Source organism: Enoplosus armatus, chromosome 23, assembly GCF_043641665.1.
Source record: "Enoplosus armatus isolate fEnoArm2 chromosome 23, fEnoArm2.hap1, whole genome shotgun sequence".
NCBI lineage: Eukaryota > Metazoa > Chordata > Actinopteri > Centrarchiformes > Enoplosidae > Enoplosus > Enoplosus armatus.
Window position 1 is genome coordinate 10362381 of NC_092202.1, and position 21457 is coordinate 10383837.

Genomic DNA, 21457 nt, shown 5'->3' on the forward strand with positions numbered 1-21457 from the left:
TGCTTTTTAGAATTAAATCATTCATTTCATTCAATTTGAATTTGAAGCAGTCATTTTTGGTAAGATGGAAGACATTCACACCTAAGATTCAGTGAGTTGTTGCTATGAATGAAGAAGTTGCTTCAGAACGAAGGATAAAGAAAAGAAACAATGAAAAAAATCAATTTGAGTATGTGTGATGCTTAACATGCTAATTTTCTACCATGCTAACCAACAATATACATAATGTTGCTTTCATCACACTGGAATAAAAATGGGTCACTTTCACAGGGTAAGGCACAAATGAGCCTTCATTTGTTTTCCACACTAGGTTTTCCAAAACTTAGTCGACTTTGAACAATTTTTTATTTCAAATTCATAAACCTTTTGCAAATTTAATGTAATACTTGGCTGATGAAATCAGTGATCGGTGGCATTGACCTCCCACTTTCTCTGCAATGTCTACAGTTGCTCTATCCGGGAATACTACTTGGCTCCAGATTTTATGTGTGGAAACTTGATTACACATTAATTGAACACAATAATTTGGGAATATGCAATACATAAGTAAACAACGGACACAATGATGGTCTTAAAACTAGATTTTGAACCGAGACCCTTTTCAAGACTATTCTAAAACAAACTGTCAATTAAAGTAACACAAACCAGGGCCTTGGAGTTATGGAACTATAATCATGAATGCTATGTACATGATATGATTTTGACCAAAAGTGGACTGAGTGAGTTTTGGAAATCCCCTTTTCAAATATTTTCTCATGATGTTGTTTTAAAGGATGTTTTAGGGAGACAAACAGCAGCGTGTAATACAACAAGCCAGGGCAAAACAGGGATGGGTTTGGTTGGGCCCATGCGAGGACAAAGATGAATCACTTGTGGAGATGACAGAATACACAGAATACACAGAGCCTAATTACCGTTACTGTAATAGTGGTAATCTTCTGCAGTTGGCCAAAGGAGTGGAAATGGGGAGGAGGTCAGAGATAAGATTGCAGAGGTCATACAGGAAAGAAACCTTTGTGTCAGCACATTTCTGCTCAGATGCACCCTCAAAATGAGTTATCTATTAAAGAACAGATGTTAGCCTTTTATTATCTGAAGAGACATAACCTGAATAGTGTTAGTTTGAGGGAGTTGCGCTTTAATTAAAGAAATACATTTTACATTTTCACATGAACCATATGTGCCATAAGGCAGGTCTAGTAGAGTTTAAAGCTCCACCATGCCAATAAATTAATACAACACGTCCTGCTTTGCAAGTATGAATGTAACTCAGCAGAAACAGAGTTGCAAAGTGACATATAAAACAAATCGAACAAAACAAGTTAATTAAGTTTCACTGTGCCATCTACTGTTGCAGATGTAGGTCTTTTTGAAGCAACAACAATGTTGGAAATGAGCTGTGTTGAGTCAAGACCTGTCTGACCTGTAAAGCCTCCTGAATGTTTCCATTGTAGTCGATGATTTCAGTGGCTCCTTGGTCTCCTTTCTGCCCGGGGGGGCCCTGCACATTATTGACATTCAGAAACACATGTAAACACTTGTTCTGTCACACTGCACACCTGATTTATACATAACATCAGAGAAATATTAGGCCAATATGAGTGTGCCTCTTTTTCAAAAACTGCTATGGTTTGACTGCTGCCCCCTGGTGGTGACCAATGTATTGTTACACTAATAGTACCTGCCAGAAGTGTAGCACATCATGGGAAGTTCTCATTTAATTAATCAGCATTCAACATCATGACATCATTCAAGAAAGGGGGGAACAGAGGCATTTATCTTCTTTAATATACTTGCTTACCCTTGGGCCAATAGATCCCAGGTCTCCTTTATCTCCAAACTCCCCCTAATGTGAGAAGACAAACAAATATTATGACAGAAATGCCATTATTTTGTATTGCTAAACTCTCCTCAGTGGAAAGCTATAATGATCTCAAATAATTCTACACTGTAAAAATATGGATACCTCATTATTATGGTGCAACACAGTCTGGTATTTTGTATCACAGCATAATATGACACATAATACTAATTTGTGACTTTCAAGTATAGTTTTGAAGGACACAACTATGCAGTTGAAATGGAAGTTTTGCATTAGAGAGATCTGGCACAGGAACAATGTGTAACACCAATAATAATTAGAGCCATATTAATACGACTGCTACTCTGAATAACCTAAACCTCCACCAGCATTGAGTTTCACTTGCAGTCTGCAGCTATAAAGGTGTGCATCTGCTTACTGTTTGTCTGCAGGGTTTTATTTTCTGACAAAATGGCATGATGTAAGACATTTCCACAAGTGCATGAATTCAACACAACAGTAGTGTCTCAAAAAAACAGTGAACATCGAATGGAGGAAATCCAAGATCTGGATCACCTACAAATTCGAGGATCAGCTAATTAAGACGCTGTGTTCACCAGATTTAAAGAAAACATATCCACTATGCTCACCTTTGACCCTTTAGGACCAGGTGTGCCAGCCTCTCCTTGTGAACCCTGCCACGAGTAAGAAAACAGAGATGAAGAAAAGAGTCGTGGCTTGAGGGACACTATAAAAAAGATAAGCTTGAGATATAAACACAACGCATTGAAAAAACATAGAAGAAACTCTCTTTATGGGTTCAATCCAAATTCATCATAAAAAATTAAATGCATTTAAAATGCATATTTCACAAAGGAAATATCATCAAGCTCTTGTCCTCCTCCCCAGAGAGAAACACAGTCAGCTTCACTAAAATAACCAGCTTTTAATATGCCATAACTGCCAAGCCATGGAGAAAGTGTTTATTTGAACTCTAGCATTGATAAAGCAGGGGTTTCACTGCAGGGAGTTTCTAATAGGATGTGAAACAGATCTGTGGGTCGTCTAAGTTTAGACTGGAGCTTAAGCTACCTGCTGGGTCAGTGCCAGACATAAACAATGGTAAACTCATTCATATTTGGTTTACTTTACACAGACTCCAGGGAAAGCCTTGGACTTATTACAAGGCTGTAATGGTTTAGCCAGATCGCTTTGTTAACATAACTGAATATTTGATGAATTGAATGAACCCCTTGCTTTGGGAATGCTATCTACTTTTTCTTATTTAAAACTCTGGGAACTTTATAGTGTGTGCTTAAATCAGCGAGGCTCTAGATGGCAGCAAAAAGATATAAATCACATGGGTGAAAAGACAGTTGTGAACAAATGGGAAGCTTTTAAAGACATACTGCTGAATTATCCGCTTTTTTTCACATCATTTGTACCATTTGTGTGCGCGCACATGCACATGTGCACTTGAATAACTGACCTTTGGTCCAACGGGTCCAATTTCGCCTCTTTCACCCTTTCCTGGAGGCCCGTGGTCGCCTCTCTCACCCTATACAGACAAAAGAACAAACTGCTCAACAACAGAGGTAAGTTACCACTGTTCTCCTGCAACGTGTATTTAATGAGTATCCCAGAGAACTGCTGATCAAGGCTCAGTTTCTTTTCCTTGTCAGCAGAAGAAGCTGTGATGCACCTCCTGAACATCAGGCATGAGCTTCAGTCCCTGTGATGTTATGCAGTATTGACATGACCGCGGAATCTACTGTAAGAGCTCCCCGCACTTCTCATGCGTTTGCTTACTTGACAGATTTACATTGTGAATTGTAGATATTTATGCTGAGTCAGGGCAATCTGCTTCCTGGTAGATCGTGACCCTTGACAAGGTGAAATGTTATTTTTTTTAAGAAAACCACAAAAACATACATCTGCGTCCAGCTGTCTTTGTACTTAAGTTAAATATCTAGCGAAAAATGCAAATCCTGTGTTGTATAGTTGTGGGCATTTTCCCTCAAAGTGAAGTGACTTTAGACAGCCAATAGAGGGGGGTGTGGTATAACTCAGAGCCAATACACTCTATTACTTAATGCTGATACTTAAAACCAAGTGGGACACAAACAATATTCAGCAGTGTTTAGTCAATTAGGCTTTTGTTTTCTCTTAAAATAATTACTTGCTAATGATAACTTAATTGCACAGACTTGAAAACAAACCTGCGGACTCTTGTGTTTTTTAAATGATTTCAGCAGTACCCTCTGATCTGTTAGGGAAAACCCAAGTTGTCTCAAACCTGTAAGCCAACCTGAACACAGGGACAAACCATCAGATGAAATATTTGCTGCAATGCTCCTCCTTTTCAGCTACACCCTGACATTTGATTAAGCAATAGAGACATGCCAGAGGACAATACAAGAGGAATCTTGATCATGAATGCACTACAAACAGCCTGATAAAAAAGGACAATGCAAACATTAATTATTGCTGCTGGCTCCACGAGTGTGATAATGTCACGACTCAAAGGGAGCGATGAGAGTTAGCTCATTCTGACCACTTCCAAGTGACATTTTGAAGAAACAGAGGCTTAATCACCACGGCAAAGTGATAATAATGGATAATGAGACCATAAACCCAGAGGAATTACTGATTTCACTGATGATCACACTGACTGGATGTGATAAACACATTGTCATTGATAGGAATTATGCACTGTGTGTCACTCTGAGCAGAAAATACCTCCAATATAGTGACAAAAGATTACTGTAGGAAGCTAAAGTCACCCACCTTAGTTCCTGGGAGGCCTGGAAGCCCTGGCTCTCCCTGGGGACCGAGGAATCCAGGCTCACCCTGAAAAAAGAATCAGCAAATATCATTATCGTTTTTCCACAGGGCATTTTTGGTTTAGTGCCACCTCCACCCGCTGCTAATGAGCGCTAAACACATAGACAAGATGCATGGCCAAACATATTCAAAACGACAGGCATGCACACACAAACACACACTCAGGGACACATGCATAAATCACACACGGACACAAATCAGTGGCTTGTTAATTTATCCCCTGGTATGACAGACATAACGTTATGACTGACCTTGTTAGAAACTCATCAGGGCACACAGAGGTGTTTAAGTGTGTGCAAAAACCAGGTTCTCTGCCACTTATGAAGAAGCTTTAACATTTCTGCATTTGCACTTTCACTCATGAGGAGTGAGCTTCCAGTACGAGGTGTGATGCTTGATTTGATTTACATTGCATTTGATTGTGAAATAACTTAATTGGAATATATTGCTTTACCATCTGCAGCCTACCAAGAGTAGTTTAGGCACTCTGGGAGCCGTTGGAGAGGTAATGGACACTTGCTTCTCAAACTTTTAAACTTTGATTGGATAAACAGCCAAGAATGCGGAGCAGGACAAAGTGCAAGCCGAGCTCAGAACCCGCGAGTGCTACGTTAGCAAAATATTGTGAGAATCCATCAAGCATTCAGGCCTCTTAAGTAAAAGCAGGAGTATATAAAATGCAAAACGAAAGGGCTTTTTACAAGGCCAGCACATTACAAGCACACAAAAAGAGAAAAACAAAACCATCACAGCAACAAGCATCATCTCATCATGCCCGTGTGAGCATTCCTTGCATTCACGCTATATTTCAAGCTGATGATCCTGAGATACATAGAGGAGGGTTGCTATCCTTTAAGGGTAAGATGGCAGTGAACTATTATGTGCCTTTTGTGCATTACGTTCACCATCTGCTGTTTGTTTTTTGTAATAAAATAAAAAAAGCAAGCACTTTAACTAAAACAATAAAAGCCTAGTTTTAACGATTCTAAATAATCCAATAAAAATCAAACTTCCTCTCCTTAACAAGCAGTAGCTTTGACACATTTTGCCCTGAGTCTCTTGATGCCACTTCCATGAAGTAGACTGAAGTTGTTGCCAGGGATGCAGTGTTCCAATCATTAATTCATAGACCTCTAGACTATGCAAAAACCTTAATCAGACAGTTTTCTTGCTGACTTCTGGCATGTTTAGATCAAAAGCATCAACTATTCGGCCTCGTCAGTTTGCCTGAGCTCCTGACTTTTCATTGCACTGAACGTACAGGTGTTACTGTGCCTCTGCCGCTCACAGCAGATGGAACTAGGTACAAATCCCACACAGCAGGAAAAGCAAGATTAGGAGACCTTAATGTGTCATACACGAGGCGTGACGATAGGTCAGCTGAGTTTTGCTCTGAACTTGGCTACAGGCGGGCTGAAGGGGATGGACAGGGACAACATCGGGGGAATGACTGGGGATAAAAACAGCAAAGCATTTACCTTTATCCCTGGGAGTCCAGGCAGCCCTGGAAGTCCTGGCTCTCCCTACACAGGAAGAGTGTGACATGTTACAGCCAAGCCAAGCTAAGCTGAGTCTAGCCTCATTTGCAGGCTCTTTGGGGTTCTATTAGCTCTACACTTTATTTTCTATTTGTGTTTTCTCTGGCTATCAAGCTGCTGTCATTCTGAAAAGTGGCCTGCTGTCCATAAGTGTTTGTTGACTGTCATTTGCTTGCTGTAAGCACTAGCAGACGGTACTGCACATGCACTTTCAAACCAACTCATGCAGCCGTGGCTTGACAGCGTGATTAGTGCTTGTTATAACACTCAACCCTTCACAGAGTGCAATGGAGTTTTATTTTTATGATTTTATTGGTTTGGGCAGGTGTGAAAAGTTCTGGTTTCTGGAAGGAAAAACTGTCAGATACTTTGGATTAAAGTTGCAAAAGCTGTTTGAGAGAGCTGCCGTGGCTTCAAGGTCGTTAGAGTTTGGCAATGCTGGAAGTCAAGAGTTGGCCTATTTCTCCGTTACCAAGGTCGGGTCATTGTCGAGTTGAGAACTCCAGACTCCCATTACATGCAAGTTTGAGTAACGCACACTCATTTGATTCAACTGTGGAAAAATCAGAGGTCAAGTCCCTTGTGACGCCTCTGTGAGACTTTCAAAACAAAGTTTCTGACTCTGGATAATTTAACGCTCTATTAAGACCATTGTATTTATGGCATATGAAAAGAAATGATTACTGCCGCACGAGAATGATCAACTGTAATGGCACTCAGGGGATCAGAGAGAGGGCTGTAAATTTCCATTGTGGCTAATGAAAGCATTGTAAAACTAATGAATAAAAGTCTTTTTTGTGGACTACTACTTCACCAACACTTCATTGCCATCCACTGGTAATGGGGAACAACAACTCAATCTCGTGAATGCCATTTCGATGAAAAATACAATTTGTAAGTGTGTCAGCACAAGCAGAATGGCTGGGAAATGAGAGATAAGATAAAAGCAATCACAAAATTAGTTAGGCCACGAGTATTTTCTTTGCAGCACAGCGGAAAAGAAAGACGTTTGCTAAAAGCCCTTTCTGTCTGTCTGGAACCAGTTTGTCCACAAAGAGAAAAGAGAGGGGAAATCAATGTGGTGCAGCACTTGGGATTAAAAAGTGTAATTACATGGGACGCTGGTGCAATCTCGGCAGCAGTCTGGTAAAGGGACAAGTAATGGCTTTTATTTTGCAGGGAAACAGCTCCTCTTCTGCTGCATGCTTGTTTCATTACGTTCTTATCAGCAACTGCTGCTTTAACAATATTCTTCTGATTTCCTTTGTCGGCTTGGAAAGTGTGCCAAACACTAGAATAAAAACTGGCAGGGAGAGAGAGGTCAAACTAACAAACATTGCTTAAACAACAAAAACTGGACTGACGCCAAAGTACTGGGGTGACATCCGACAAGTCCAGGTCACAATAGAATGGAGCAAAGGCATCCAAAAGATTTAGTGTTAGTATGATACCTGGGACCTTACACAGGCTCAAAACAAGTATCGAGCCAAAGTAAATGTAAATGAGTCGGAGCGCTGTGATGTACCGGAGTTCAAGTTAAAGTGTCGGGTTCTGCTCAGTGAGACCCCCATGTACCACCATCCTTATAACACTGGAACCAGTGAGATTCGGCTGAGTTTGGAATGCTCTTATCCAAACTTCAACTATTCTATCTTGCACAACAGACTAGAGCTTCACCTTTTACATTCAAACTAGTTAAGATGTGTGCAAAATAAAAAATAAATATGTCCAGAGAGCTACTGAATGTTGAGAATTTTCTGTTACTGCATAGTCCATAGTCACTTATCAATACAGAAACCATTATTAACATATGATTAAAACTATACTACCATCACTGCTACATCTATTTCTATTTGTACTACTCTCTGTCCATTGTGTATCAACAAACAACCTGTAGCAAAGTGCAATTGTTACCTTATGTCCACTTCGTCCAGGCTCTCCAGGTTCACCCTGTAATACATGCAAAGACTTTCCTTTTCAATTGGTTCATTTCTGGATTGGGTTGCACCATCTATTCGTTTATCAATTACGAAGTTTGTGTTAAGTCCCTCCCAAGCTCTCACAACTACTAGCTAGTTTCAATTGATTGAACTTTACGTTATAACGATATATATATTGGGATTTTGGAGATGTAATTTCCCAGATGTTTACATCACTATTAAACAGATTTGATATCAGTACCAAATATGTCGACCATATTACGCTCTTCACTGTAAATGAAAGCAAGCCAACACTAGCTGTGGAGTTGGTTCGGTTGGCAGTTAACAGTTACACCTGGAAATTACTTTGTGTAAATATTTAGTAACAACTCATCTCTATGTAAGAACCAGTTAGTTTGTGTGGTACAGACCTTTTTAACTGAGTGACACATAAATCTCCACTTTGTAAATGTGAACTAACAAACAGCTGGTGCAACTTTCTCCTAATGAGGATCAAGTAACAGACATTGAAAAAAAATCGCTTAGCTCTCACCTTGATGCCTGCTGCAGAGGAGCCTGCATCTCCCTAAGAAAAGGGTAAAAAACAGAAATTAGAAAGGGACAACATTTAAAGGGTATTACAAGACGTGATGGGACTTTCTGGAAGGTCACCACAGGAACAAACTTTACTGTGTACAGCTAGGAAAATATGACAATAGTCTGTTTTAAGTGAACAATGCAGAACACAATTTCACAACTGCTGCATTTAGTGAGTTATCTGGGTGAAAAGAAGATTGTCTGCTCTTCTAAGCAGTTTTCAGATTGAATGTACCTTCTCACTAAAGTTTGAGACATTATTTTATATAACTATAACTACAGTGCTGGGAATCATGTCATTGTTTTTACACTGACAGAGTGCAGCTGCATACTGGTGATGGCATGAAATCTCACACTATATAGAAGAAATCGGAGCTAATAAGGGGCTTGATAGATATATTGTACTAACGGACACCCTTTAAACCTTTTTTTTCATTGCATATCTTCAGGTGGGGTATTGAACTAGAAGGAGCTACTTATATCACTTTTTTCAAAGTCATCCAGACATCCAGAACCCAGGCCCTTTCCTATGCACTGCATTACTACTGCAGTGTACAGTAAAAACATACATAAAACAAGGGGCCAATAAGCGTAATTATGGGCGGTTGGTGGGAAAAGGGAGCGGGGAGAAGGAGGCTGGGTCTTTAGCTCTGCTGTGGTTTCAGTACACATACGCCTTGCGCTCAGAAGTTGCTGAAGGAATGCCTCTCGCCCTCAGCTTTTTATGGGAGTCATTACGATGCATAGCACACAAGGCATGTTTAATTGCGGCTTCTTTTTTTTTTGCAGACAATAAACTGTGTTACTGTTTACAGCTGGGCTTTGTTGCATACCGAAGGGTGCCTCTATCCCTGTCTTAATACACATCATTCCAGTTTTTATATGGGCATTTTCTTCTATATTTTATTAAGGGTACAGCAGATCTAACAGGATGAACTTGGATACAGGCTCCTCATATTTCATGAGAGAAGACAAATGAAGTGCTTTCACATGCTTTTACATGATGAAGTGAAAATGTTTTTGGTCAAATACTTAAGAAACAACATGGATGTCATGTTGTGGTTGACCTAAAAATTATAATAAAACAGGAAACTTTATACAGAGGCCCATTATTCTGACTTTTATGTGTCTTGATTGAATAATTGTTTCAACAAAACAAACATCAAAGTCAGAGCTGGTTTACACCTGTTGTTTTTTGGCAGGGATGGATATGTAAGAATTCCTCACATCTGTACTTAACTGTTACATCTTATACAAAAAAGAAACTACAAAAGAGCTCACCTTGTTAAGCTCATAATCAAGCTATGGCGTACATGTAAGCGTAATTAACTTTTTCCCCATTATTAATCTCAGCAGGATGAGACCATAAGAAGAATTTACAGCAGTTGATACACTTTTAATTACAAAGCTATCATGGCCCGAATATCAGAGGATGCTTCACAAGCAATCAACACTTCACTCCCCTGCTGCTGATAAACTGATAAACCCTATTGACGTTTTCTGTCATGACACGAGTGACACCAAGCCCAAGAACGAAGTGAGAGTTTTCACAAGTTTAATCTTTTCCAAATGAAGTACTATGAGATGGAAAAAGTGGTGGAGTTGGGAGGTGAGGTGTGGCACAGAGTGCTGAAATGTCCCAATTGGGCCAATTACCATGGTGAGGCTACAGTCTGTGATTTAACCACAGAGCAGAGCAGGATGGAGAGCTGTCACCACAGCTCCACTTCATTATAGGCACCCAGAACTGTCGCGGCATATTGGCATTTAAAGATAATAGATCTCATAATGTACACTTGGTAAATCAGGCCATTTTCCAGCTGTTTGCCTCTTGAGAGCGAATGAGATGGAGAGGATTCATCAGAAAGCAATGAAGCTGATGCAGAGTTGTGACAAATGTAACCATTAAATGTCACCACAGGCCTCAAAACATGACTCCTATTATGGTCATTAGTAAAGATGACCAAATCCAGCGGCCTCAGCTGAATAGCGACCTCAGTCACTGAGCTAGAATATATGAGAAGCAACACAGATTATGATTGGCTCCCAGGGCAGAAAGGCCCTGCCAACAGCTGAAACACGGCCAGTTCACAAGAGCTTGGACCGGATCTTAGGTTTCAAAAATTATACCAACCACTGTGCCACACCGGCCAGAGCCAAGCACTCCCAGCCTGGAAGTTCCCAAAACCAATTCAAGAGTTTACTTGGGTTTTTTTTTTTTTTTCTTTTAAACCTTTAAAAGAATTTTCCTATCTCTGAGGTCCCACTGTTTCAACAAGAAGAGTCACAGTTAATTTAATAGCTAGTTAAATACTTAGGCAGAATGCATCTGAAGTAAATGGTTTAGAACTAAAGCTTTTAACTGCGGTAATGATTAAATGAGGCCAGAGATGGACATGCAGGGGCTGCTGGAAACATTTCTCTGCACAGTTGATGATGGCTTAGGAAAGCCACACAGCAGGTAATGTGTTGCAACATAAATGTATATTATGAGGGTTGGTGGAAAGTAATGAAGCACATTTACTCAAATACTGTATGTAAGTACAATGTCAAGATACATGTTTCTTGCTACTTCATACTCGACTACATTTATTTGATCGCTTAAATTACCGGTGACTTTGCAGATCAAGATTGTAAATCTAAGATACATAATTATCTTAGAAGACATGATCCATTATTAGAGATTAAATACCTTGTTGTTGAGCCCCTATCACACCTTAGGTTTAGGTTTTGTGTTAAGTGTCAGATCAAACAAACGAGATATGACGGGTTAATACATTTAGAGGTATATTTTGTTACTTTTTGGACAGAGCTAACCTAGAGGATTCCCTGTTTCTAGTCTTTATGCTAAGCTAAGCTAACTTGCAGCTCGCTCTAGCTACATATTTACCGTACAGTCATGATAGTAGTATCAATCTTCTCATCTAACTCTAAATAAGCTTATCTCTCAAAATGTCAAACTACTCCTTTAAACAATTTTGCACTTAATGCACAACAACAATAATATCATGCAAAATTAGTACTTTTAGGTTTGGAGTTTTACTTGCAAGAGTACTTATACACTGAAAGTAAAGGATCTGAGTACTTCCTCTACCACTGGCTACACATCCACAGAACATCCAATTAATGAACATACACCGTCATACTGTAGATGTTCTCTCATCTAAGGCATAAAGCTTCATACTTTCATCCTTCATGATCCAGGGAGTAACAGGATGTGAGGAAAAGAGATTTCGCATGTGTGAAACTTGTGTGTAAGAGTGAGCGTGCATGCAAAAGAGTGTATATGCCCTGTCATTTAGTCTCTTTCACACTCTGCAGATCCCCCGCCGTCAAAACAATCTCCCTTTGTATCATGCAAAGCCCGGTCTTGCGCTGCCACTTCTCTCCCCCCTCTGCACTCCCTGAGGTCTCTCTGCTCACCATACCGAAGCTTTCACTGCCTCACCCCTCACCCCGTGTTACCACATTCTCCCCGCAGTGCGTGCTGTGTATTGTTAACTTTGGCATCTTCAGCATTGGAAGAGTAAAGATCTCCTCCTCTGTCCCCTCTACTCTCTGGTTTCCTCTTCCACCAGTGAAACAATAATATCGGGGAAGACCAATTGAGCATACGCACAACTCCGATGACAGGAGGCTCAGCTTGTGGAATGACATGGAGTTTTCTCCTTTAGCTGATCCTGTGTATGTACTATGAGCATGCATAAGACATTTTCTTTCACTTGCACTGAAAAAAAGGCTCAATTCTTCGTGTGTCTGACATATGTTAAACTCATCTGGATGTATATTGAGTTCAATATCTTGATTGAAAAACAATTATTTCTACCATATGTGCACTATGTCGAAAAAAATGTACACCTGACAAGATGAGGTAATCCTAAAGAAAAAATCCTCACTATTTCCAGGTCTTTACACTACTTTCTGTCTCTTTTTATTGTGAAATACATGAGTATACTTTTGAAGAATGAATGGCAGGTGACTGGCTTCCCATGGTACTCAATTCCACTTTTTCTTTTTTACTCCTGCAGGCAAAATCCATTTCCCCCCCGCTTTTCCTGCATTAAAGGTGGACCAGATCAAAGCAGTGCTTGAGCTGCAAAGTTTTATCGCCCTCCACTTTCCTTTCTGTTCACTCATTTTCCACAGATGATATCTTGCATCTGTTTCCCCCAAACGGTGTCTTTCTTGGCAGCTGTGTTCGGCAGTCTTTTAAAAACCAGGGTACCCATAAAGTGAGAACTTATCATAGTTGTTCTCCGCTGAACAGCAATAAATTGGCAGTGACATTTTGAGCACACTGCTTCTACTCCGATGCTGGTCTATCCGTTATATTTTGTTTTGATACCTAACTCAGTATAAGCAGCATCTCCAGAGTATTAAAAAAAATCACAATATTTTGTGTTTGCTGCCTGTTCTTAGCAACCGTGTTAACATTTTTTGGCAACTTTGGGAAGAATCTTTATCTTTTCCCAGAAGTGTGAGCAGCTTTTGCACGGGCTGATGAGAAGCTGAATCGACATTTTCAAAGAATCGTTTTTTCCAATGCATAATTGTCTTGATTCAGAAAAATGTTTTGCCACAAGTTTGAAGGGTAAAGAGGCCCAAATTTTGTCATGAGGTCACCCAACACAAATAAGACTATGACCTATTTTCATAAATGCTGCTTTAACAAAATAATAACAGCAAAGGCAGCTTGACAAGTCCTGGATAGGAGGCATAATCTGCCTCTGGACATGACTGTCAGTGTGCTAACACAAAATAAAAACCTTTCCCTGAAAACGAAAGCTTTTTGGACAGAAACACGAATCTATTACTTTAGCTCTGAGCAATCTGTCCAGCAGAGCTCCACTCTGCCATTTGTTGGAAATGGATCCCAACCTGACAAGCTGTCTTGATGATAAATGGTCCCAAATTAATGCAGGAGCCATCCAACCAAAAAATGTAGCGTCAGCATAGCATAGCATAGCAATTAAGTCTACATTAAGCACAAAGGACGCATCAAGTGCCAGGATGATTGCTGTTGTGCAGCCTTGACTACAGCTGATGGCACTTGACCTCAGCTACTTCTGCTGCTGCTTCTCCACAGATCTCCTCTCAGATGGCTAACATTAACTTTTTTTTTTTATGTTTTCCGGCCACAGCCAGACTGCTGCTGTTTCTCAGCACAAGTTCCAAGACATAAAGTAAGAGAATGAAAGGTAGAGTGGAATCTACATACCTTCTCTCCCAGATCACCTTTCAGTCCGTCTTCACCCATATCGCCCTGTGATGAAATCACACAGAGGCAATCCAATTCAGTCTTTTGATCGTAAGAATATGTCATTGCTGAAAATCTAAAATCTAAAGAAAAAGATCTTGAACATGATTGCCAGATTGTTTAAACACATATAACACACAGTAGGACTATTCATCTTTTTCTGTGATTGACTGCCCTATAAAATAGCGTAATGGATGGTTGGAGAAAAAGCCAAGTACATTGTAGAAAATGAAGTACCATTACTGTACATGTTAAATTCACTTGGGTCACGAACTGAGTCATCACACATGGTTCAAATATGACTGATTTCAGGTGACGTAATACACTCTGTGGGGCGTTGTGGAGGTCCTAAACTCCTGGCATCAACTTTGAAGAACTTCACTTCTAAATTCACAACTTTTCCATCTTAGCTGTATGAAACAGATTGACCGTCAGTGCTGTTTTCAGCCACGCGAGCGGCTCTATGGATGGCAATGGATGATGGTTGGCCGGTTGGTCTACCTCTCTGGTCCAGACTGAAATATCTCAACAAATATTAAATGGATTGCCATGAAACTTTGTACAGACATTCATGGTTCCCAGACAATTAATCCTAATAACTTTGATGATCCCATGACCTTTCCTCTAGCACCACCTTGAGGTTGACATTTGCGGTTAAGATTGAAATATCTCAACAATTATTTGATAAATTGCCATGAAATGTGGTCCAGACATTCATGTCCACCTCATGATGACTCAAATAATGTTGGTGATCCTTTAACTTTTCCTCTAGAACCATCATCACGTCAACATTTTTAAGTTCAATTTGTCATTTATGGCTTCAAAACTAATGCCATTCAGGCCATCAGCCTCAACTGCTAATTAGCAAATATGGGTATGCTAACATGCTAAACTAAGATGGTGAAAATGGTAAGCATTATACTTGCTTAACATCAGCATTGTCATTGTGAGCATGTTAGCATGCTGACGTTAGCATTTAGCTCAAAGCACCACTGTGCCTACATACAGTCTCACAGAACTTATCATTGCACTGCTATAAATCTAGTTGATTTTACATGAAGCACATTATAGCCTAATGTGCTCCTGATCTGAAGGTGAATACCAAATCCAAGGATTTAAATTGTGGAGAATATCATCCTCATGATGTCAGAACTTAAAGAAAATGAGCCTACTGTAATAGGCTCTGTGCTTCTCTAACAATCACTTTGTATCTATTAGAGGCTGGCATTGTTTTCTTGAGTCTGCCTGCTGGCTCTTTGGTTAGCAACCAAAGCCAGCAACAACTATTTATGTTAACATATTTGGCTCCTCTGGAAATAAAAGCTCATAGTACTTTGGAGTGCTGTCTTTGGCAGCAAACTCATCATTTCACTTTTGATAAATCCACATGATTTTATATTAAGTAAACGTCAGCCTAATAGACTATAAATCATACAATGAAGAGCAATTCCAAGGATTTGAAATCAAAGTTTGAGTCCTTGTGGAGAATATTAAAAAGGAACTTCAACTTACTATAACAAGCATAGCTTGACGTCAAGCGTTCATCTGTTTAGATGCATTCTCGTTTCATCATCTATGAATCTATCTTAGAAGTTAAAATGACTACGAGGATAGAGTCAGGATTTTAAAAAAAGATTGCTTTCCAGGATATGCCTGCGGGCTCTTTAGTTAACGAACAAAGCCAAAAACAGCAGTTTAATTTAACAGATCTGGCTCCTCTTAAAAACAGTAGTATTTTCAAGCTGTGATTCCAAGCCTGAGGGTCACAGGATAAATAGGAAGGCACTCGACATGATTAAAAAGATTAGAAATAAGATATTAAAAATATTCTGCCACAGAAATTGTTTATTTTGTCTGACTTTTCTCTAATATTTGCTTTTGTCCTATAAAACTATGTATAGTTTTCCCTCTTCATGCTTATAAAAACTCAAGGCCATGGGGTGATGACGTAGCTTCATTCATCAAATGGTTGGGATCCTCTGCTTAAGAGTGAAAACTATGGGACAAAAGCAAAAGCCTGGAGACAAGACACCGACACAAATGTAGAAACCAATCCACCTTGTCAGACCATTCAGTTCTAACTTTCCTGCATCGACCTGAACTTGCGCCAAAGCAATCTCCTCTAGATGCACCTCCTATTGAGTCATCATTTGCATCCAGCTAATTCTCCACAGGGCACCCATGATGCTGCGAGCGGTGGTTGCTAGGAGATTTGCTACGTGGCCATGCAGCCTCATTATTATAGTGAATCAGGTGTGTTCGTAACGGGGAATAAGTCAGAACAACAACTGAGAACTGCCTGAAGGCCAGCTTTGCAGTCGATGAAGAACACTGAGTCATCACCTCCCTCCCCGGCCTGTCTCACTCTCGACTCGGTCAGTGTTCACACCTCCCACCCGCTGCTGTCCAACTACAGCGAATAGGGGCACCATTAGAATTAGGGAATGGAGAGAATAAGGCTGCTTTTCCTCACTGAGGCTATTGTGTGGGTTCAGTATAGTTGGAGGAATTGGGTTCAATTTTGTGACTCACTGACTCACTGATGGCCAAATCTCAGAAGGGAGTCACCTTTGTAAAAACAAGCTGCGAGTTGTGTGAAGTAAAAGGCAGAGCTGCCGTCATTTTATCAGGACGGCTGTTCTAGCACATGGCGGGATATCAAGACTGATGCTAACAATAATGTTTGGCGATCTGAATTAGCACTTTACCTTTTCACCTCGCTCTCCCATTTCACCCTGTTGGGAAAGAAAGCAGAGTGTTAAAGACAGAAAAGCTCAGGGGGAGTTGGGTTCAGTTGGGGAATTATTGCAGCCACTAAGGGTCAGATTGTATCTGGGGTTAAATTCATGTTAGATTATGGAAATTCTCTTGTGTTATGGCTGCTTTTCCCCAGACAGACCGTGGAGTATCAGCTTTTTAAAGTGTTTTTTAAAACAAGCAAAGTAATTACTGAAAGTGGTCAAGATTAACAGGCCAGAATCCTACTTACAATGTTATTTCACAAGAATTTTAGTTAATTAAAACCTATGCATAGCAACCACTATCACATTTAATTACTCTGAAGGTAACATGTTCTTATTGATATATTGGCAAATATCCAACAAAGATGAATGAAAAGATATATATATAGAAATGTTTTCTAAAGAATAATGAAAAACTATAAATAAACAAAGTGTAATAAAAAACAATGTTAAAAAAAGGTCAAAAGCATGATTAAAAAATGGAGAAAAAAAACATCCAAAAGTTTGAAAAAAGATCATGTTTTTTGATGGGAAAGGAAGAAAAATAAATGACTTAAAAACAATAAAAATAAAAACATGATCGCCATGAATTTACAAGAATAAGAGCACACAGAATACGTGTGCACCAGACCTTGACTCCTGGGATACCGTCCAATCCTGGGATGCCAACATCCCCCTATGGACAGTATAACATACACACAGTGGCTGTATTCAGTGTGCTGCTTCAGCGATGTGAACTCTGATTTCAAGTCAGGACATACAAAAATCTTCACATTCTTTTCATTAAAAAGAGATAACCTCTGACCTTAACAGAGGTGAAGTTTGCGTCGTCACTGCACAGGTGTTATGCATTGGCAGAATAGTTGATAACGGAGCAGTAGATGGGATAGATGTATTTAGCTAGCATTTTACTATATCGCAAGGAATGGACTCCCCATATGTTACTGTACAGCCAAGACTGAGTAATATCCATAAAATTCCAAAAACCTTCAAAAATATCTAATATTGGAACCGCAAACTAAATGGGAAAGTAGACGTAGAAAGTAGTAAACAAGCTGATTAAAAGCGTCATTATCTCTGAACATGAGTCCATCTGATGAATGCCAGTCCGCTGTTAGTGTGAGTCTGTATCCTTGCTGTCTGCGGCGCTCACTGAGAAACCAATCTCAGTACATCTGTTGCCAAAAACAATTAACCTCCTGACCTTTGCAAAGCTACCACATCATTGGCCTTTTAGAAGAGGAGCAGCTATTCCTCAACCCAGAGGGTCAGCTTTAACCTGATGATGCTGATTGATGTAGCCAGGATGGAAAATAAAGCTATCTAATGCTTAAATTAAAATACATGTCAATGTGCTGCTCAATACTGGCCATATTGTAAAGAGAACTTTTATTTATTTTTGGTAACAAGCTTTGTTTCTTTGTCTCCCTCACTTTCTTAATGTCATTTTCATTCTTCCCACAATGCTTTGTTTTCATGAGGCATTGTGGGAATATTGGTGTGTACGATTCATGTATGGGGAGTATCCCCTCAGCTACGCACCAGTGGTGAAACTCTTCATAAATGCTGGAATCTAGTATCATCTATCAGCCCACATATGGGAGTCATTGACATAATGATGATGATATATTGCCTTAATGATGATGGAGTCTGATTAAAAACTCCTAAACTGGGTGGCTGATAAGGTTTGCATTAGTGATCATCCCCTTTTAGTGGATATCTATGTCAGATCAATATGATGTCTGCCAGTCAACCTGCCACTGCTGGCAGAGCAGCCTTTACTGCTTTAAACTCCAACTTTCTGCATGAGTGACAGTTACATACCATAACGGATTCTGTTTTATAACTGCATTGCACAGCAAAGGAGTTCTATTTCATGGGTGCTGGCAGACCCCACTCCTTACACAAGTATGGAATTAGGCCCTCAGCTTTTGCTGTCTCCAGAGTCAGTATGGTTTTCACTCCAAAATGAAACTTCTTTACTCTGGTTTCTATTACAGCTGTGCGTGCCTCTCCACTTATATCTTTATAAATGCATGCTTGAGATTCAAAAGATGGCGCCTCTCAAATCATCTCCCCATTCATTCTCATCACTTATGCCGCCGTTTGTTCTGGAATAAATATACTTTTCCATTTTTCCCCCATTGTGAAACACCTGCACTGTGTCTGCTTTGTTCGCTTTGATAAGAAATGCAGAAATGAGCCGAGAGTGTGAGCAGATTCACAGGCAGCTTGAAACGGTACTTTGTGGTTAAGACTCGAAGATGCGGCCCAGGGGATTTCTTCCAAATAGGATAGTGGTTTGAAATTGTCAGAATGCATGGCAGAACTTTTCTAATATGAAAAGTGCAACACATGGCCGCAAAGACTAATGAAAACTCAAAGTATGTTAAAACGAGTCTTTTGAAGATAAAATACTTTCAGGTGTGGTTGGAATTTAGCTTTCTGAACTTTTTTATCTGTAGCATTTTGTGAGGGAAGCGTTATACCATGTACAGGCTAAATTTAGAGGGACTACTCAATTTAATTTAAATCATTTAGTATTATGAATTTGCAACAATTCACATTTCCCTTGCAAATCTCCTGATTTTCTGTATATCTTTTTGCAGCATCTCCTGTTTTCCTTGCTGAAAACTAGTCTAAATATCTAGAAAACAGCCAAAGAGAGGGGTATAGACGTTTGTACCGCAATCATCAAATGTATTGTTTGCATAACTCTTTATATGAGTAACCTTACCTTCAGTCCATCCACACCTGGGACGCCAGGAAGCCCAAATGAACCCTGAGAAATAAACACAAAGGCCTTTAGGTGTCATTACATTCAACAATCACAATGTATTCCGCGAAGCACAGGACACTGCAGATTTATGGTTTTCAAAAACACCCCAAAGAAAGATAAAGTCATATACTATATATACAAAAAAATAGTCGTACACAGACGTTGAAATAAACTTCTGAGAAGGCCTGTCTATTGTTAACACCCTCACTTCAGCACATACACTCGGTGTGTGCTGATCTTACAAAACCAGGCCAGAATAAATACTGCATGTCATATTTTAAGATCCGCTAAGTTATGGACGATACAGGCAGAGGGCACGACTGGGAGATGAGAATAATTCTGTTCTGTTTCAAACTGAGAGAGGACTTTGGCTCTTATGTTTGCATGTAACTTACTTAAAGCAGATGATTTAGACTCTGAGGTTGTACCAAGCATGTTTTAATGAACTCCCACTCTCTTGAACAGTGGTTTGCTTATGTTGGCCATTGGTGCTTCTTCATAATAGAAGTGACTAACTGTTGCCATGGTCACATTTGTAGATGTATCAGAGACGAGGGAAACAATAAAATGTGTTTTTTTTTCAAAATAATTTTGGGGCTTTTCGAATACATCCAAAATGTAACTTGGGATGACGGAGAGTGGACCGTGGATCACATTAGAGTGGGACAGATGATAAAATCTATTATTATTATGTAAGCTCAAATATATGACTTTTATCATGTAATGACACCAAATCAATTACCAGGTGATGAAACTTGAATAACTGTTGACGTGGCCACTCTGCTAAACACAGCACTACACCAGCAGCAGCAGATCTAATTGAGTTGCCTCTGGGCCTGGCTTATGAGTCATTAACACGGCGGTGTGTCATCATTGACCCCTCCACACCCCCCCTCCTACGCCGGCGGGAGGCCTTGCCGACAGATGACAGCGCAGACAGGAAGTGTCTGATTGGGTTACACTGAACAAACACTGGCAGCTACCTGATGGCTGGATATGGCTTACATCTGTTCCCCACATCAGCGCCGACAGGGACCCGTAGCCTGCATCGCAGCACTTAGCTCCAGGTTCTCTGTTCTCCTTCTCTGTCAACTCTTTTTCTTTGCCTCGCTGTGTTGTTCGAGCCTTAACTCTCCTCTTGTCTATTTACTTGCCCTGACTGTGGACCCTGTATCACTAATCTCCATGTAAACATATTCAACACCCAGCAGTTTTTTTTTTGTTTTGTTTTTCACGGCTTTGTTCCTGCACAGTTACTATCAAATCCAAACATTATTCTAGTGCTAAAGAAATATCTTTTGGTTTACATTAGAAGTTAATAATAACAGAGAGGGACAGACAAAGCACAGAGTGAAATGTACTTTTGATGTCATTCAGTTGATAACTAAGTCAGAGAATCTCATTTTATTCAATCTAAAAGAAAAGTGAGAAATGTCAATGGAACAAGAAATTATTTTCTGGACTTACCTTCGGCCCTTCAGGCCCCTCGGGTCCCTATAAATGAGAGGAGAGAGAAAGAGAGAACAAAAAGAGTCCATGTCAGATGAAATAATATGATTTCCACAGCCAACACAGTCACAGCAGAGAGACTGGCAAGGCTTGTGGTAGGATTTCACACAGTGAGCACACACCCTTCAGGCAGAACCGAATCACAATCAATCCCTTGTTTTAGTCTTCAACAAGGAATGAAATCAACTCACTCTGTGCCTTCTTCTCATTGAGCTTCGCCATAAACATGAATCTCTAATGAGACCATGAATAACAAAAACTTTAGTGGTTTTATCTTTTATGTTGATCTCTTTCTGCATTCGTTTTAGCGACTGTAAAATCTTGTTTGGCTGTTCCACATTCTGAGTCTACAGTCCAACACATAGAGAGGTTCATTACCTAAATGGGCCAATAGTTGGAAAGCCTTACAAAGCTAATAAGTTAGACAGGGCATAGAAGGCGCCACATCTCTAACAGAGATTTAACACAGTGA

At 39.9% G+C, this 21457-nt stretch overlaps 1 protein-coding gene across 1 annotated transcript in view; it reads right to left on the bottom strand.

Moving 5' to 3' along the window:
• LOC139306281 (collagen alpha-1(XXV) chain) overlaps nt 1-21457 on the bottom strand; it is a 136574-nt gene that overhangs the window by 9152 nt on the left and 105965 nt on the right. The window contains exons 10-23 of the mRNA XM_070930226.1: nt 20944-20970; nt 19435-19479; nt 17329-17373; nt 16665-16691; nt 13918-13962; nt 8656-8688; nt 8098-8133; nt 6124-6168; nt 4589-4651; nt 3291-3359; nt 2452-2496; nt 1802-1846; nt 1424-1501; nt 915-938 (exon numbers count right to left, since the gene is read on the bottom strand). Coding sequence (XP_070786327.1) covers nt 915-938; nt 1424-1501; nt 1802-1846; nt 2452-2496; nt 3291-3359; nt 4589-4651; nt 6124-6168; nt 8098-8133; nt 8656-8688; nt 13918-13962; nt 16665-16691; nt 17329-17373; nt 19435-19479; nt 20944-20970 — 627 coding nt within the window. The remainder of the gene's footprint in view (nt 1-914; nt 939-1423; nt 1502-1801; nt 1847-2451; nt 2497-3290; nt 3360-4588; nt 4652-6123; nt 6169-8097; nt 8134-8655; nt 8689-13917; nt 13963-16664; nt 16692-17328; nt 17374-19434; nt 19480-20943; nt 20971-21457) is intronic.